Below are 14,665 nucleotides of genomic sequence, written 5' to 3' on the forward strand. Positions count from 1 at the left end.
AGGCTGGTTTGGTCATCCGAGATCATTAAAAATGGCTTACCCCTAACAATATGTACAAAATTATAAAATGTAAATAAAAAATACAAACAAATTTTTCTTTTTAAAAGTACTTTTAAGAAAAAAAGCAGGGCCTTGGAAGTTGTGGTTCTTTTTTCCTCCCCTGTTGCGAATTCACTTTGTGGTTTTGGTTGAGTGGTAAAGAGCGCATGTCATCTGCGGGTGGCACTGCCCGTGGTGGGCGATCCTGTGGGCCTCTCTTCTGAAAAGTGACCATATTTAGATTCTAAGATGGGAATTGCAGGGTGAATAGGTCACGGTGGCCTTTTATTTTTATTTAACTTTTCCTTTTTTGCTGTCTAGTCATCCTCATCGGTCTTCTGCTTCTTGGTATCAACATCATCCTCCTCTTCATCTTCAGCTGCCCGTTTGCCTGTAGCTGCCTCAGCCTCCTCATCTTCATCTCCATTCTATTCCTCACCATCACCTTCCTCCTCCTCCTCTTCCTCACCACCCTCTTCCTCTTCTTCATCTACCTCATTATCAGCCTCCTGCTCCCCATTTTCCTCATTAGCATTCCCATTAGCAGGGGCGTCTCTTCCATTCTCTGCCTCCTCCACAACTTCCTTCTTCTCCTTTAAGTCCTTGGTGGTGATTTCAGAGCTAGTGTCCACGGCCATATCTGACATGGTGGGGCACTCCGGTCCCAGCTGTTTTTGTCACAGCAACAAAAAGTTGACTAATACACTAGTGTACAAAAGTTAAGGGCTGGGATGTGGCTCAGAGGTGAGCACTCGCCTACCATGCATGAGGCACTGGGTTCAATCCTCAGCACCACATAAAAATAAAATAAAGATATTGTGTCCACCTATAACTAAAAAATAAATATTTTTTAAAAAGTTAAAAAATGTAAACTCTTGACTCGGCAGTTTATTTTTTTTGATTGTGTGATTTTCTATCTTATATTTCTGTTTTAGTCAGCTTTTTCACTGCTGCAACTAAAAGACCCATCAAGCACAACTTTAGAGGAGGAAAGGTTAATTTGAGGGCTCATGGTTTCAGGTCTTAATCTATAGAAGGCCAGTTCCATTCCTTGTGGCTTGAGGTGAGGCTGATCACCATGGCAGAGTGTGTGGCAGAGGGAAACAGCTCACATGAAATCAGAAAGCAGAGAGAGCGAGTCTACACCCCGATATAAATATATATACCCAAAGCCATGCCCCAATTCTCACCTCATCCATCCACACTCTACAGTTACCACTCTTCAGTTACCACTCAGTTAATCCCTATCAGGAGATTAAATCATTGAATGGGTTAAGACTCTTAAAACCCAATCATTTCTCCTCTGAACCTTCTTGCACTGTCTCATACATGAGCTTTTGAGGAACACCTCACATCCAAATGATAACAATTTCCTTCACCCAAATGCTTACACATTCTCATATGCAGATTTATTTTCAGCTCACTCAGGGGCTAGACTTCCTCTCTCAGGATATAGAGACCCAACAAAAGGTATAAAATTCCAGAAAAAATAATGGTTGATGCACTTAAGTCCTGGCCCTCCCTTTTTTCCCTTCCTCTTACAAAAGCCCTCTGGCCTGAGACTTCCAGAACTATAGAGCAGTTAATTCCAGCCATTTAACTACTTTCAGAACATTCTGTTACTTTACCCTAACTTAGGAGAGCCTCACATATTACATGACTTTAATAAAGCTGTTTATGGAGGGGTCACCCCCATTATATGGGTCTTAGTTACACTGTTTCTCCAGGTAGCATCTGAGGGACTGGAATCAAGCTCCTGAACCTTGTTAAGTCTGAACAACTTTAGAAAGCTGGTGATTTTGAAATCAGAGCCCCTTTGTGAGAAATAGGTGGCAAAACAACGTAATGTAACAAGTACAGTGCCCATCCTACAGTGGGTACTCAGAGTTCTCTGGGTGCAGAATGAAGGAATACAATGTAATGTAACCAACACAGAGACTGGAATGCAGAGTTCCCTGTATTTGTAGCAACACATAGCTGGGCCTCAAACCTTCTAGTTGGCTTCCTCTGCAGGGGTGGCTCAATTGGAAACAGCTCCCTGGGTGTGAGGCTGGTAGTAAACTCAGGAGGCAGTGAGAACAGGAAGTCAAGTCTCCTCTGGCCCCAGGGCTCTCCTCTCTATGCCCTTGGGGATGGAACTTCCTGTAAAGACTCCATCTTGTTAGTCTGGCTCTGACAAAGTGAGTTGGAGCTTGCTCTCAGCTTGCTCAGCAGCCTTCCTCAATCTTTCAGAGATTCAAATTGTCAGACGACACAGATTCTCTGCAGAAGAACCTCGTGAGGATTTTGGTGGCCAGACACATAATGGGTGAGTTGGTCAGCATAAGGCCTTGGTCTCAGGTCCCCAAGGGGTATTCTGGGCCCCTCCCCCATCCATAAAAAACCTTACTAAACTTTAAGATGCAAAGAGGATTGTGGCAAGGTCCCAGGTTGATATTTTTCATAAAGACAAGTGTCAATTGAGATCTGAGATACTTTTTTATGTTTCCACATGGAAAACCTCTCTTTGGCTTGGCTGAAGTTAATTTTTTGTCCTATTTGAGGGGAAAGTCCAGGGTTTGAGGAATAGAGAATGTCACTTGAAAGACGGGATTCCAGCTAATGGTGGAGGAGGGGCAGGGAAGCTACCTGTACCCTTGAATTTTTACACCAACCATTCAGGGTAGATTGTATTTATTCCCATAGAAGTTTCCCAAGCCTTGTTTTATGTGCTAGCAGATGACCTATCTGGAATATTATATGTGTAGCTTTTATACATATATAATAATCCATATCAATTAAGTAGATTTGTTACCCAGATTTTAAAAATAATTTAAGATGAGGTTCAACTATCAGATTGGCTTTGAGTTCCTGGGCTTAGGTGATCCTCCTGCCTCAGCCTCGAGAGTTGCTGGGACTGCAGGCATGAACTAACATGCCCATCTTGTTACTTATATTATTTAAATCTTCACCAAATAGGTGAATTTTTGTCTGCAGGCTGTATCTGTTATTCAATGAAGTGTGCTAAAATTTTCCCCAAACTGTGAATGTATTCATTTCTCCATTTCTTTTAACCAGTTTTTTCTTTGTATATTTTGGCTCTGTGTTCATGCAGAAAAATCAAAAATTTTTAATATCTTACTGTTGAATTGATCCTTTATCCTTATGAATTCTCCCTATTTTCTCTATTTTTTCATTAAAGTGTAGAGCTATGCAGATTTTCAGTTAGTGAATGGATAGAATGGTTTATTGTTTTTTTTTCAGTACTTAAAAAAAACATTTTAGACTGTGGATGTAGCTCAATGGTAGAGCACTTCCTAGTGTGTGAAGCCCTGGGTTTAATTCCCTGTGTTACCAAAAATTGATAAAATAATTGTATATGTTTATGTGTACAGTATATTTATTTTTTAGCTTAACTATGCATATACTTTATTATTCAAGATTCGTTTTTCAGAAATCTATATTTCTGTTGAGTTCCATTCCTATTTTTTTGCTGATTCTAAGACAATCAGTAATTCAAATTTCCTTTTTTAATAACTTTATTTATTTATTATTATGTGGTGCTGAGGATCCAACCCAAGGTCTTGCCTGTGTTAGGCGAGCGCTTTAGTGCTGAGCCACAACCCCAGCCCATTAATTCCAACTTCAAACATAAATTATTCTTATTTTTTCCTTGACAAAAAGCAAACCTTACATACCACATGTCTTTGTTTAGCAGAAACATAATCTACTTTTCTCATGTGCAGAGTTGTTTTTCCTTTTTCCTATTTTTATTTTTTAAATTTGATTTTTTTTAGTTATACATGATAGTATATTTTCCCATGATATTTCATTGCATTTATACAACGTGTAATGATCACTTCAGGGTAATTGGTGTAGCCATTGCCTCAAATTTATCATTTCCTTAAGTAACATTCAAAATCCTCTCTTCTAGCTATTTTGAAATATACAATTGTCATCAGCCACAGTTACCCCACATTTCTATAAAACATTGGAAGTTATTCCTTCTATCCAACTGTACCCCTGGACCCATTAACTGTCCTTTCTCAATCCCAGACCTTTGCACCCTTCCTAGGCACTGGTAACCTGACATTGTATTCTCTATTTCTATGAGGTCAACTTTTTTAGTTTCTACATATACGTGAGAATATTTTGCCATGTATTTATTTAAAAATTTTTATATCATTAAATTTTACATGTTTCTTTTAAGGAAAATTTGATGAAATATTATGTAGTCTGACTCTGTCCATATATATTAGGGTATTTAATTTACTCTGCTTTTATGAAATTATAAGATATAATTTGGATCAAATAGACAATAATAATCTATATACACATTTGCCTATTCTGAGTTCTTGCTCTCTTCTTTCCTTTGATGTGTTTAAAATTTGTAGCTATTAAATTTTTATGTCATTTGGCTGAATAAACATTCTTTGGCCATCCTTATAGTGTTTGCCCTTAGGATTACAATGTACATCTTTGCCCCATAGTGGTCTAATGTAAATTAGTTCTTTTGCAAATTCTCAAACAGTGCAGGGACCTTGGAACACTGTGATGTTATTAACCCTCCCTATTTATTGTTATACATTTTAATTATGTATAGATTAAAACACTCAAAAGAAATTATCCTTGTATTATATAATCAATATTCACTTAGATTTGCCTCCATATTCACAAATGTCACTCATTTTCCTTCCCTGAATCAATGATCCTCCATCTGGGATCATATTCTTTTCTATATAAAGAACCTTTAAATATTTCCTTTGATTTGAGTCTTCTGGCCAATTTTAACTCAGATTTTGTTATAAGAACATTATTATGAAATGTCTGATAAGCAATGTTATCCCTTAAAATACACTTTTTTTCTATTAATGTTTTTATAGTGACTTTATTTGTTATTTCTTAGAAACTTCTTAAGGAAGATTTCTTCATATGCTGTTTCTCTATTGTTTCCTGATTTCTGGCACTCAAAGTAAATATGTGCTAGATACACTTACTACATCTCCTGCTTTCCTCTCTTTTACAATTCTCCATAATTATGTATAACTAATATTTACTCTGTATTTTCTTCAATCTTATTTTCCATTTTTCTAGTTCTTTCAAGAAGGGAACTTGGCTTTTATCCTTGAACCATAACAGGAAACTTTCGGGGTAGATTGTTTTTTAATAGCTTCATTTATTTTTATATTGTGCTGAGGACTGAACCCAGTGCCTCACAACTGCAAGGCACATACTCTACCACTGAGCTACAGCCTTGCCCCTCAGGGTAGATTTTTATATATCTCCTCAAGAAGAGGAAGGAGATAAGAGTTAGAGATGATAAACAAATTGTCCAAATCACCCAAACTGAAAAGGGCAAAGTAGGGAATAATAACATCACAGATCACATCCTGGCTTATGATACATTCCTGTTTTCTTCACCCCACCCCTCACCTTGAGACTGGAATCACCTGATTTCACCTATGGTTGGCAAGTGATCTATCATGGAGCTTCATCTCCAGCCTTATATATTTATTTTTAGATTATAAAATACAGTGATATTTCTTTTTATGCTATTATATTTTCCCAGAACTTTTTCTGGCATTTACCACTGATGTGTTGTTTTCAATATAAGGTCACAATTCCCAAGCTAACACCCTTCAAAGAAGAGCAAGATGCTGGGGTATTTTTCGAAGGAGATTTCCAAATTGGTCTGAACCAGTCAGTGCTGCCATGAATATTTCATCCCACCAGCAGCAAGAAGGAGATTCAGCAATGAATGATGCCCACATGGATTCTGGAGTTAGATAGTAAGTGACCAGTCATCAGTATGGCTGGAATAGACCATCCAGTGAAATATATAACCTTGTAGTTAAATATGTAATTCTTTCATCTCTCCAACCTGGAAGAGTGAGAAATGATAGGTTCAGATTAAAGGTTCAGCAAATTTTCATAATCCTAGTACCAAGCAGCAAAATATGTATAGAAAACTTTCTAAGCAGTAGGGATTATTTCTTTTTCTTCACTTCTCCACAGCACTCCCTATGTCATCCCATCCCATCATTGGAGAAGCAATTTATACAAACAAGACCAGACCCATGGTAATATGGAGAGAGCACAAAAACCTCCAGAGCGAAGAACCGAGGAAAACAGGCAGAATGGAACCTTAGGGAGCTGGTTCAAGATCACAGTGAGTGTTGTGGCAAAATGGACCAAATATCCAGAAGGAGAATGGGGGCAGTTGTATTGGACTCGTATCAGGACGCAAGGTTCATTTCTGGGTGCAGGGGAATTGGTAATTTATTTTTTTATCACTAAGAGTTAATATCCCGGGTCATGTAAGAGCAGATTAAGAGAGATAATATAAAGGGGACAAGGTGACTGCAGGGAGAATAGAAATGGTTGCATATAAGCAAAGGAAAAAATCTAACACTAAGGAGATTGAACAATTCCAAACCAGATTATTGTTTGGCAAAAATTTAATGTGTGTGTGTGTGTGTGTGTGTGTGTTTGATTCGATTCTCTGGGGTCCTTGACAAGGAGGCAGGCCAGATCTGCCTTGGGTAAGATTTCTTGGAATTTACCAAGGTAGTTCACATTAGATATCTGACATTTTTTATTGAAGAAAACTATCTGAATTTTTAAAAAAGATACTTAAGTCCATGTCTGATATAAAAGCTAAAAATAATGGAATTTGTCCTATCTTTAGAAATTATTTTAAAGCCTGAAAACGGTCTGAAAGAAACATGCTTGTATTTAAATTTAATGTTTCCATCTTTTTTTTTTTGCTCCTAGATTCCATTTGGCATAAAATATGAAGAGAAGTGGCTGCTGAATTTGATTCAGAGCCAGTGCAGTCTCCCTTTTACTCCGGTTGAGGTAAGAGATAAAAGTAAGGGCTATAAGAGGAAACAGGACAGAGGAAGGCTGGAAGAGCAGCAATTCTGACCTCACATTCTATTTTTCTCACCACTGTCACTGTAGTTTCACTATGAAAAAATGCAGGCCCAGTTCTTTGTTGAGAATGCCAGCATTGCCTTCGCGTTGAAGAATATTGGTGATAAGATTCGGGATGAGGATAATGAAAAGGTATGTGTCAAGGGGATAACCAGAGCCAATCAAGGGGGCAAGAGGGCAGGCCAGGGGTGATACCTTGTTCTTGGGGTTCAAAGTTCTTGGTGCAGACCCAGCTCCTCATGTGTTATCTGCAGATATCAATCTTTGTCACTCCTTCTGAGGTACCCTGCTCTATTAAGGATCTACAGTCAGAAAAGGTAGAGCAAGTGAAGGTAATGTAGACTCAAAACAAGTTGTGCACCAACAGCCATACCCCCTCTGTTTTCCCTGTATATTGCCCTACCACCTCTGCCTCAGAGCTACTGAACTCCATCTTTAACTTTGCAGTTGACCATGAACAAACAATGTGATACCTCCCATCAAGCTCTTGACATTCAGAGACCCCCTGTTGAACCAAGTATGGCTGATAGCTGTAATTCTGGGGTAGAGGAGGGCAGATGGGTTTGCTTGGGAGGGATATTTAGGGATTGTCACTTGGGGAAGTGTTGGTGTTGGAATTGGGCCAGCTGGTCTCCTCTCAGCCTTCTGATTCCCACCTCTTGCTTCCTGAAGACTTGATGACCCATGCTATTGAAATGGCACCGAATCCTAGAAAGCACATGGTTACTTCCTTGAATATTCCTGAAGAGAACAAACCCAATGTGAGACCTTAGGCTTAATGATGTTATTGAGGGTGGGAGAGGTTAGCTAGCAGCCAGACTGGTCTCAGATATTCCCCATTAGAGCCCTAACTCTAACTCTTTCCTCATCATAGCTTACCTTGCCAACCTACCAGCTGGTTGGCATGATGAATACTATGCCAAAGGATCTCAGTATTGAAAACCCAAATGTCTCCAAAAGTAAGGTAAGATGTAAGACTCAGATCATTATTTGAAGGAAAAGTGGAAGGACTCATCAGGGTGGTGACAAGAGGCAGAGAAGTAGATTTTTTGGTAAAAAAGGGAGTTGGGGATGCAGGGCCCTTCACCTCTCTTTCCGTAGTTCATGTGTTCCTCCACATAATTACAGGTGAAGTCTGCAGGAAAGATGGACAGCGGGAAAGGGCTGGAACCAGAAGAGATGTGTGCAGACAGAAACTCTCTGTGCACCACCTTCCTGGATAAGTCCAACAACATGAAGTCAGTTGTAACCTTTGCTACCCACTGGGACTTCAGCTGCCCCTGATGTGTACTTTTGCAGAAGGAGGCAGCCTTGGTTCTCTGGGAGGACCACAGGCTCCACCCTCTCCTATGTCTGTGTCCCCCAGCTGTGCTCACAGGTCTGCTTTGCCTCTTCTGACCTGCTCCCTTTTTCACCTGGTCTGGTGTATGTTTTCCACCTCTCTGCACCTGGCCTCCTCCAGAATGCTCTCCTGGGATAGGAGTAGTTTCCTTTCCTATCCTGAGAAGGTCCCTTCTTCCTTTGCTCCACAAAGTTCTCCCCACCTGTCCCAGGCTGACATGGAGATTTCATGCCCTGTGCCAAGGGCCAAGGCTCTAGGTGGCTACCATCACAACATCTGTTCCTCTAGGCCATTGGTGGGAACTGTTTCCTCCTTGGGGAGAAACATGGGTTCCCTGAGTCAAGGAGCCAGAGGTGGGCTACTGGCAGTGAGCAGAGGCCTTCCCAAGACAGGAGGGGAAGGCAGAGGGCAAAGGAGGGGCAGGAAGAGGAGGAGCACAGTCTGCTCCCTCCCCCACTCCACATCCCACATCCAACCTCGTCCCTCAGAGCAGCCCTGGTAGCCCAAGTCAAGATGATTCCTTGGGCAAGACACTGACTCAGACAGGCACAGGTGCACAGGGACCACCATGAGGGAACCTGGTGCTCATAAGAGGGAGCCACAGACCCTCTGTCACATGCTGAGCTGGTGCCTGATTCTTCACTATTGGTGCTGGGAATGACACCTCCTGTGGGGGCGGCTCCTTTTCGCATACCTGGCCCCCTCTGGGCCCACACAGGAGACAAAGGCTGGACCTGCATCCAGTGGGCCCCAGCCCAGCAGGTACATGTTTTCATTCCTGCCTTGGGCTCCAGGGCCAGCCAGGGGCAGGTGAAGGAATGGGCTGCAGTAGGGGAGCTGGTTTCTTCTCACTTCTGCCTTGACCTCCAGCCCTGGGGTGGAGCATCTTCCCCTACCATTTGCTTTGCTTCTCATAGTCTCTACTTTTCTTTGTCTCCCCCAACTCTCCCTCCCCTATCTTCACTCCTTTTTGGTCGCCATATCCCTTCCGTCCCCTCCCTGCCTTATTCACCCCACTGCTCCAGCATTTTGTGGGGCAGGGAGATGACCTGGTCTTGGCCTGGCCAGGTCATGCCACGCCCCACAGAATGCTGGATATCCAGCAAGATAGCAGAGCCCTGGGCTCCCACCTCATTCCCTGTTCCCTGCAGAGCCTTCCTTGGGGATCAGGAAGAAGGTAAGGGAGGCATGGAGGGGAAGGAAGCCCTGGAGCCTCAATGCAGCTTTGTGGTGGCCCTGGTGAAATGGGTCATGGCAGTGGAGGTGGGAGCTCCCAGGGAGAAGGAAAGGGAGGAGAGCTAGAGGGAGAGACAACTCTCTCTGTGTCAATCAACAGGAAAGTCAGTTATACAGTTTCAATTGTTTTTGTCTATTTTGTTTTGATTTAAAATATGTTTAGTCATTTATTTTCAACTGACACATAAACATTTAATTTGCACATATTAATGTGATACCATGTAATACTTCTATATACACATACATTGTATGACTTTTAAATCAGTTTATCTTGATTTTTGATAGCTCCATCCTGGAATTGTTTCCCAAGTTATTATGTCTGGTAAGTTTGCTCCTTTCTCATTGACTCCTCTAATGGGAACTTATACTGTTTCCAACCTGCCCTGAAACCCTTTTAGTTGTATTTTTGGATCTGACACTTAAACCTCAAAGGTATATGGAGAGGCAATACAGACCTATATGGGAACTTTACAAAGGACCCGACCTTTCTTCACACAGGGACCCCTTGCCATGACCCTAGCTGTGGTTCTGTCCATATCATTTCCATGGCCTTTTCGCATGGAATTTGTGACCTAACCCTCTCCTGGACTCATCCCTTTCTTTAATCATCCAGCATCACTTCCTTTTCCTGTACTGATGCCTCCTCTTGCCTTCCCCAGGATGGGCAGGAGTCACCTAGACCAACTCTATGTGGCATTGAAGCTCACAAGAAGTTACCAACTTGCAAGGTGAAGAGAGAGGCTCATGCAGGGTTTTAGGTGGTACACAAAGAGCACATAATAGCTATGATGCCAAACGTTCATTTTATTCCAGGGAAGTTTCTTTGGATCTGACATACTGAAGAATCTGGTCCTACAGTTCCTACAGCAGTAAGTCCCTCTGGGGTTCTCTGGACTTGGGGGATGAGGGAAGTAAGGCCATATTATCATAGGGCTGCTTGATGAAACTTTTAAGTCTCATTTGGGGTCCAAACCATAGAGATAGACTATTCATTTGCTCCCCTGCAGGTATTACTTGATCTATGACTATGGAGACCGAAAGAGTCTCCTGGGCACTTATCATATTGAGGCCTGCTTCTCTCTGACCATTCCATTCAACCCCAAGGATCCAGCCTTGTGAGTATCACAGCTCAGACTCTGGTCTATGGTAGTGTGAATCCCCAGCAGACATAGTCCAGCTCTTGGAAATATGTGCACCAGCTAGACCTACACCTCTTGTTCCTCTTTTTCTCCTAGGAACAGCTTTTGTGAGTATTTCAAGTATAACAGGGATATAAAGAAGCTCAAGAATTCCTGTAAGTGTGTGATGGGGAAGACTGGGCAGCGGCAGCATAAGGGGGTATGAAGGGGTCAGTCATGGGGGTCAAGGGCAAGGGTGTGGCAGCCCCCCTCATCTTTGCTTCTCCTGTCCTCTACAGACCAGTGGAAGCAACTGAAGCACACAAAACGTGACATCTTGGATACCCTCTGCGTGTTGCCCAAGACTCGGCATGACCTCAGCTCCTTTGTGGTGGACATGTGGTTCCAGACGGTGAGCACCTGCTTCCTCCCTGGGGTGGGACCAGAAAGCTGGAGGTGGGTAGGAGGTTAAGCAGATCCTGAGTTCCTGCATTGCCCCCTTTCAGGAAACAATGCTCTGCTTCTCTGTGAATGGTTTGTTCAAGGAAGGTGAGTGTCTATACAACCCCCTCAGATCGCCTGCTGCTCCCTCCCCTGGGTGGGCACCCTCTCAGAACTCTCCCAGCTTCCCTGATTCTAGGCCTTTCCTTCCTGTTCTTCCCTGGGGGCTCTTCCCTTGGTGCTCCCACTCTGCCCACAAAGCATCCTGGTCTGAACGTGGTCTGTGCCTGTCTGTCCCACAGCTCCGGTGTGTGTTAGGGACATAGGCTGTGGGGTTCCATGGCTCTCCTCCCAGGTCCTTACTCTGTGGCCTTGGACCAATTACTTGACCTCTCTTTTTCCCCATTTGTAAAATGGGGCTAGTAGAACCCATCTCTTGGGCAGATGTGAGATGAAGATCAAGTGAACTTTTGAAGTGGTTTTCACAACATATATTAGGGGACCCATTGCAGGGAGTAGACTGTTTCTACTATTGCCCTCTCATTTCTGCCACAACTTTGTGACTCCAAGTGAACAATTTCTGGTTCTGGTCCCCTTCAGCATAATACCTTCCCTGGGAAACACTGTGTAAGCTTGTAAATCATGTACAACTTTAAGGGGGTATTGTTTGTTGTCCTTGAAGTGGAAGGAAAGTCCCCGGGCTCTGTTCGTGCCTTCATCAGAACCTTCATCGCTATTCCTGGAAGCAATTCCAGGTAAGTGCTATATTGTAATTGCTTCCAGGAAAGTGCTATATTGTAAGTGGGAACACTCTACTGAGCCTTAGCCTGTAGGTGTGAGAATGTGGTGGTGCAGTCATTGAAAACCCAAAGTATAGTCAAGTGCTTCAGTTCTTTCCTGATGCAGTACTCACTTGCTGTGACTTTGGCCAAGTCATATGACCTCTCTGTAACTCAGTGTCTTTCTCTGAAAACGGTGATTACATTTTTCACTCCCTTCTAATATTGTAAGGGGCAAATGTGAGTGTAAAATTATTCCTGGTTCATAGGTAAATCTATAAATCGTGTAAGCTTGTTGACAATCTCGAAAGTTGGCCTCTGGGAGAATGTTAAATGGTACCAGCCAAAAAATGTCAGGCACAATAGGGAATATGGAAGGCATCTGGCTGCTGAGCAGAGAGGTAGCAGGATTGTTGTTGGGGAAGATTTTTGTTAGGGAGTGGGGCTGTACATCTTTCCAGTCAACTGAGGGTCTGCTTCTCTTTCAGCCTGTGCATCATCAATGATAAGCTGTTTGTGCGGGACACTAGCCCCCAGGGGAACCAGAGCCCCTTCTGCATCCCTATGGCCACATGTTCCTCCACCCCTGTGCCTGCCCTCTCCCAAGAGCAGCAGGAAATGGTACAGGCTTTCTCTGTCCGGTCTGGGATGAACCTCAAGTGGTCTCAGAAGTAAGTGATGGGTCTACATAATGATTATATATTTGCTGGGTGGATCAGGGGAGTGAATTATGGAAACTTGCAGATAGTTGGTTTTTGTTCTTTATTTCACTCAGTATCATACTGAATGTTTACCTTTCAGTACACAGTAAGCTACCTAGTTATTTTGAAAAAGTTTATGATACTTCTCTAAATTCTTTAGACCCTGTTCCTTTATTACAAGACATTTCGCTTTTCAGGATTTCCAACTCCCAAGTGACATACTGTGCCATAGAGTTTTTTTTTTTTTGTTGTTGTTGTTGTTTTTTTGCTATACATGTTACACTACACATGGAGGCATGTTTTTGCCATGTAGATTAGAAATGTCATTGTGTTATTGGAGTATCTCCTCTTGGGTCCTAATGGATGTCTCTTATCCTTTTTCTACCCCAGATACCTTGAGGAGAACCACTGGGACTACATCAGAGCTACACAAGTTCTTACTATGCCCAAGGTGAGGTTTGAGGATTCAGGCCAAGTGAGCAAAAGCCAGGTGGCCTGAGGATGAGGCCATTGACTTCTGGTTCTGCTGATCACCAAACTCCTTTCCTCACTTCCTGTAGGTAAAGGGCATGGTCCCAGAGGAGACCCTCAAAAAGACTGATCCTGAATCTTAAGTACAAAGCCCTGAGAAGAAATTCCTGGGTGTTGTCATCTTTATCTTCTTCATCTTTGTTGCATTTTTTGTTCTAGTATGTGTATTTCTCTATGACTGAACTGGTTGTGACTGAAAGCCAAATTCTAACTTGTAGGGCTAATTCTCATGCATCCAAAGAGTCAAGTGTTCCATGCATTTGCTCCACCTCCCAGGATGCCTGTTTATTTTCCTAATAAGAATGATGCTGTCCATTAGGTTAAACCTGCAAAAATCCATTTGAGACAGGCTTTACTCTCTAGGTTCTGCAGAGAAAGAAACATATACTCAGAAGGAGCAATTCCTGGGAAGGAGTGGAGTAGAGACTCAAATTTTGGACCCACATTTAGACCAGAGCTGTGCCCCAAAGAGCTGTGTGGCTTTCTAGGCTGGAAGTGCTCTCTAACACTGTTAAACTTGGCCACTGGTGTTCTAGGTCCCTAGTGCATTAGTTAGATAGTTTTATGCAGAGAAGTATTAGTTTCTTAGCCATACAAATTTAAGAACAACCCCTTTCAGGGGAAATAGCATTAAAGAGCACATGGAATCCTATGAAAAAAAAAATGCCGACATATAAGAACTGTCATACTGTTAATATCCTTGATAAGTAAAGAAAAGGCAGAGAGAAAGGTAACTGACATTAACCTTGAATTGTCATTAGAAGCAATGATAATAATCACAAAATCTATGAAACTCTGTTCAACCATAAAACTATGAAAACATTAACTGTGAATGTTAAGATACTAATTTAGAAAAGGAAATTAAATTGCTATTTTCAGAAAAATACATTGCATTTGTGTGTATGTGCATGTGCAAGCATGTATCATATATTTTTATTAGTTTTTTAAAGCTGCTCTAATAAAGTACCACAAACTAGATGGTTTAAAGCTACAGGAATTTATTTTCTCACAATTCTGAAGGTCATAAATCCAAACTCAAGGTGCAAGCAAGGCCATGCTTCTTTCAGAGGCTCTAGGGGGAATCCTTTCTTGGCTTTTCAGCTTCTGGTTGCTAATGGTGATTTTATAGGTGTGGTAGCATGATTCATATTTCTGCCTCTATCTTCGCATGACATTCTCTGTGTCTTCCATTTTTCTGTTCCTTTAAAGATCACCTATTATCAGATATAGGATCTACATTAATGTAAGATGATTTAATCTATTAATATCTAAATAAGGTCACGTTCTGAGGCTACATATATGCATATCTTTTGGAGATCACTTTTCAATACCCTCCATTGTGTCCTCTGGCCTGTGAAAATTCCCATCTGTCTCATGTGAAAAATGTATTCACTAAATCCTGCCTTATTTAAAAGTTAGTGCATTTTGGTATCAACTATTAAGTAAAATATACCATCTAAATATCAACTAGGGTTGGAGGTGTAGTTCAGTGGTAGAGCACTTTCATGTGCAAAGTTCAGGTTTGATTCCCAGCACCACAAAAAAGTAATGGCTTCTGAAGTC

At 41.9% G+C, this 14,665-nt stretch overlaps 1 protein-coding gene and 1 pseudogene across 1 annotated transcript; one reads left to right on the top strand and one right to left on the bottom strand.

The window, feature by feature from the left end:
- Positions 1-328: 328 nt before the first annotated feature.
- Positions 329-696, bottom strand: LOC124079709 (prothymosin alpha-like; annotated as a pseudogene).
- A 1,647-nt stretch (positions 697-2,343) lies between these two features.
- On the top strand, positions 2,344-13,185 carry Nxf3 (nuclear RNA export factor 3). The gene is made up of 20 exons (XM_046425403.2): positions 2,344-2,347; positions 5,633-5,807; positions 6,034-6,187; positions 6,793-6,876; positions 6,982-7,086; positions 7,209-7,286; positions 7,402-7,471; positions 7,627-7,715; positions 8,083-8,192; positions 9,818-9,854; positions 10,192-10,260; positions 10,346-10,401; positions 10,540-10,647; positions 10,768-10,826; positions 10,950-11,062; positions 11,157-11,199; positions 11,774-11,846; positions 12,359-12,541; positions 12,962-13,022; positions 13,132-13,185. Exons 1-20 carry the CDS (start codon positions 2,344-2,346, stop codon positions 13,183-13,185), a joined length of 1,725 nt encoding a protein of 574 aa, XP_046281359.1.
- Positions 13,186-14,665: the final 1,480 nt, after the last annotated feature.

The sequence above is a fragment of the Marmota monax genome, unplaced genomic scaffold, assembly GCF_021218885.2.
Source record: "Marmota monax isolate L192 unplaced genomic scaffold, Marmota_monax_Labrador192_F-V1.1 WCK01_AAM20220418_F8-fsc00176, whole genome shotgun sequence".
Lineage (NCBI taxonomy): Eukaryota > Metazoa > Chordata > Mammalia > Rodentia > Sciuridae > Marmota > Marmota monax.

Excerpts from the sequence above, each read along its gene's own strand:
- Nxf3 (XM_046425403.2), top strand. Across the intron at positions 10,261-10,345 it reads AGAAGTTACCAACTTGCAAG|GGAAGTTTCTTTGGATCTGA; the intron begins GTGAAGAGAGAG and ends ATTTTATTCCAG. Across the intron at positions 10,827-10,949 it reads AAAGAAGCTCAAGAATTCCT|ACCAGTGGAAGCAACTGAAG; the intron begins GTAAGTGTGTGA and ends TGTCCTCTACAG.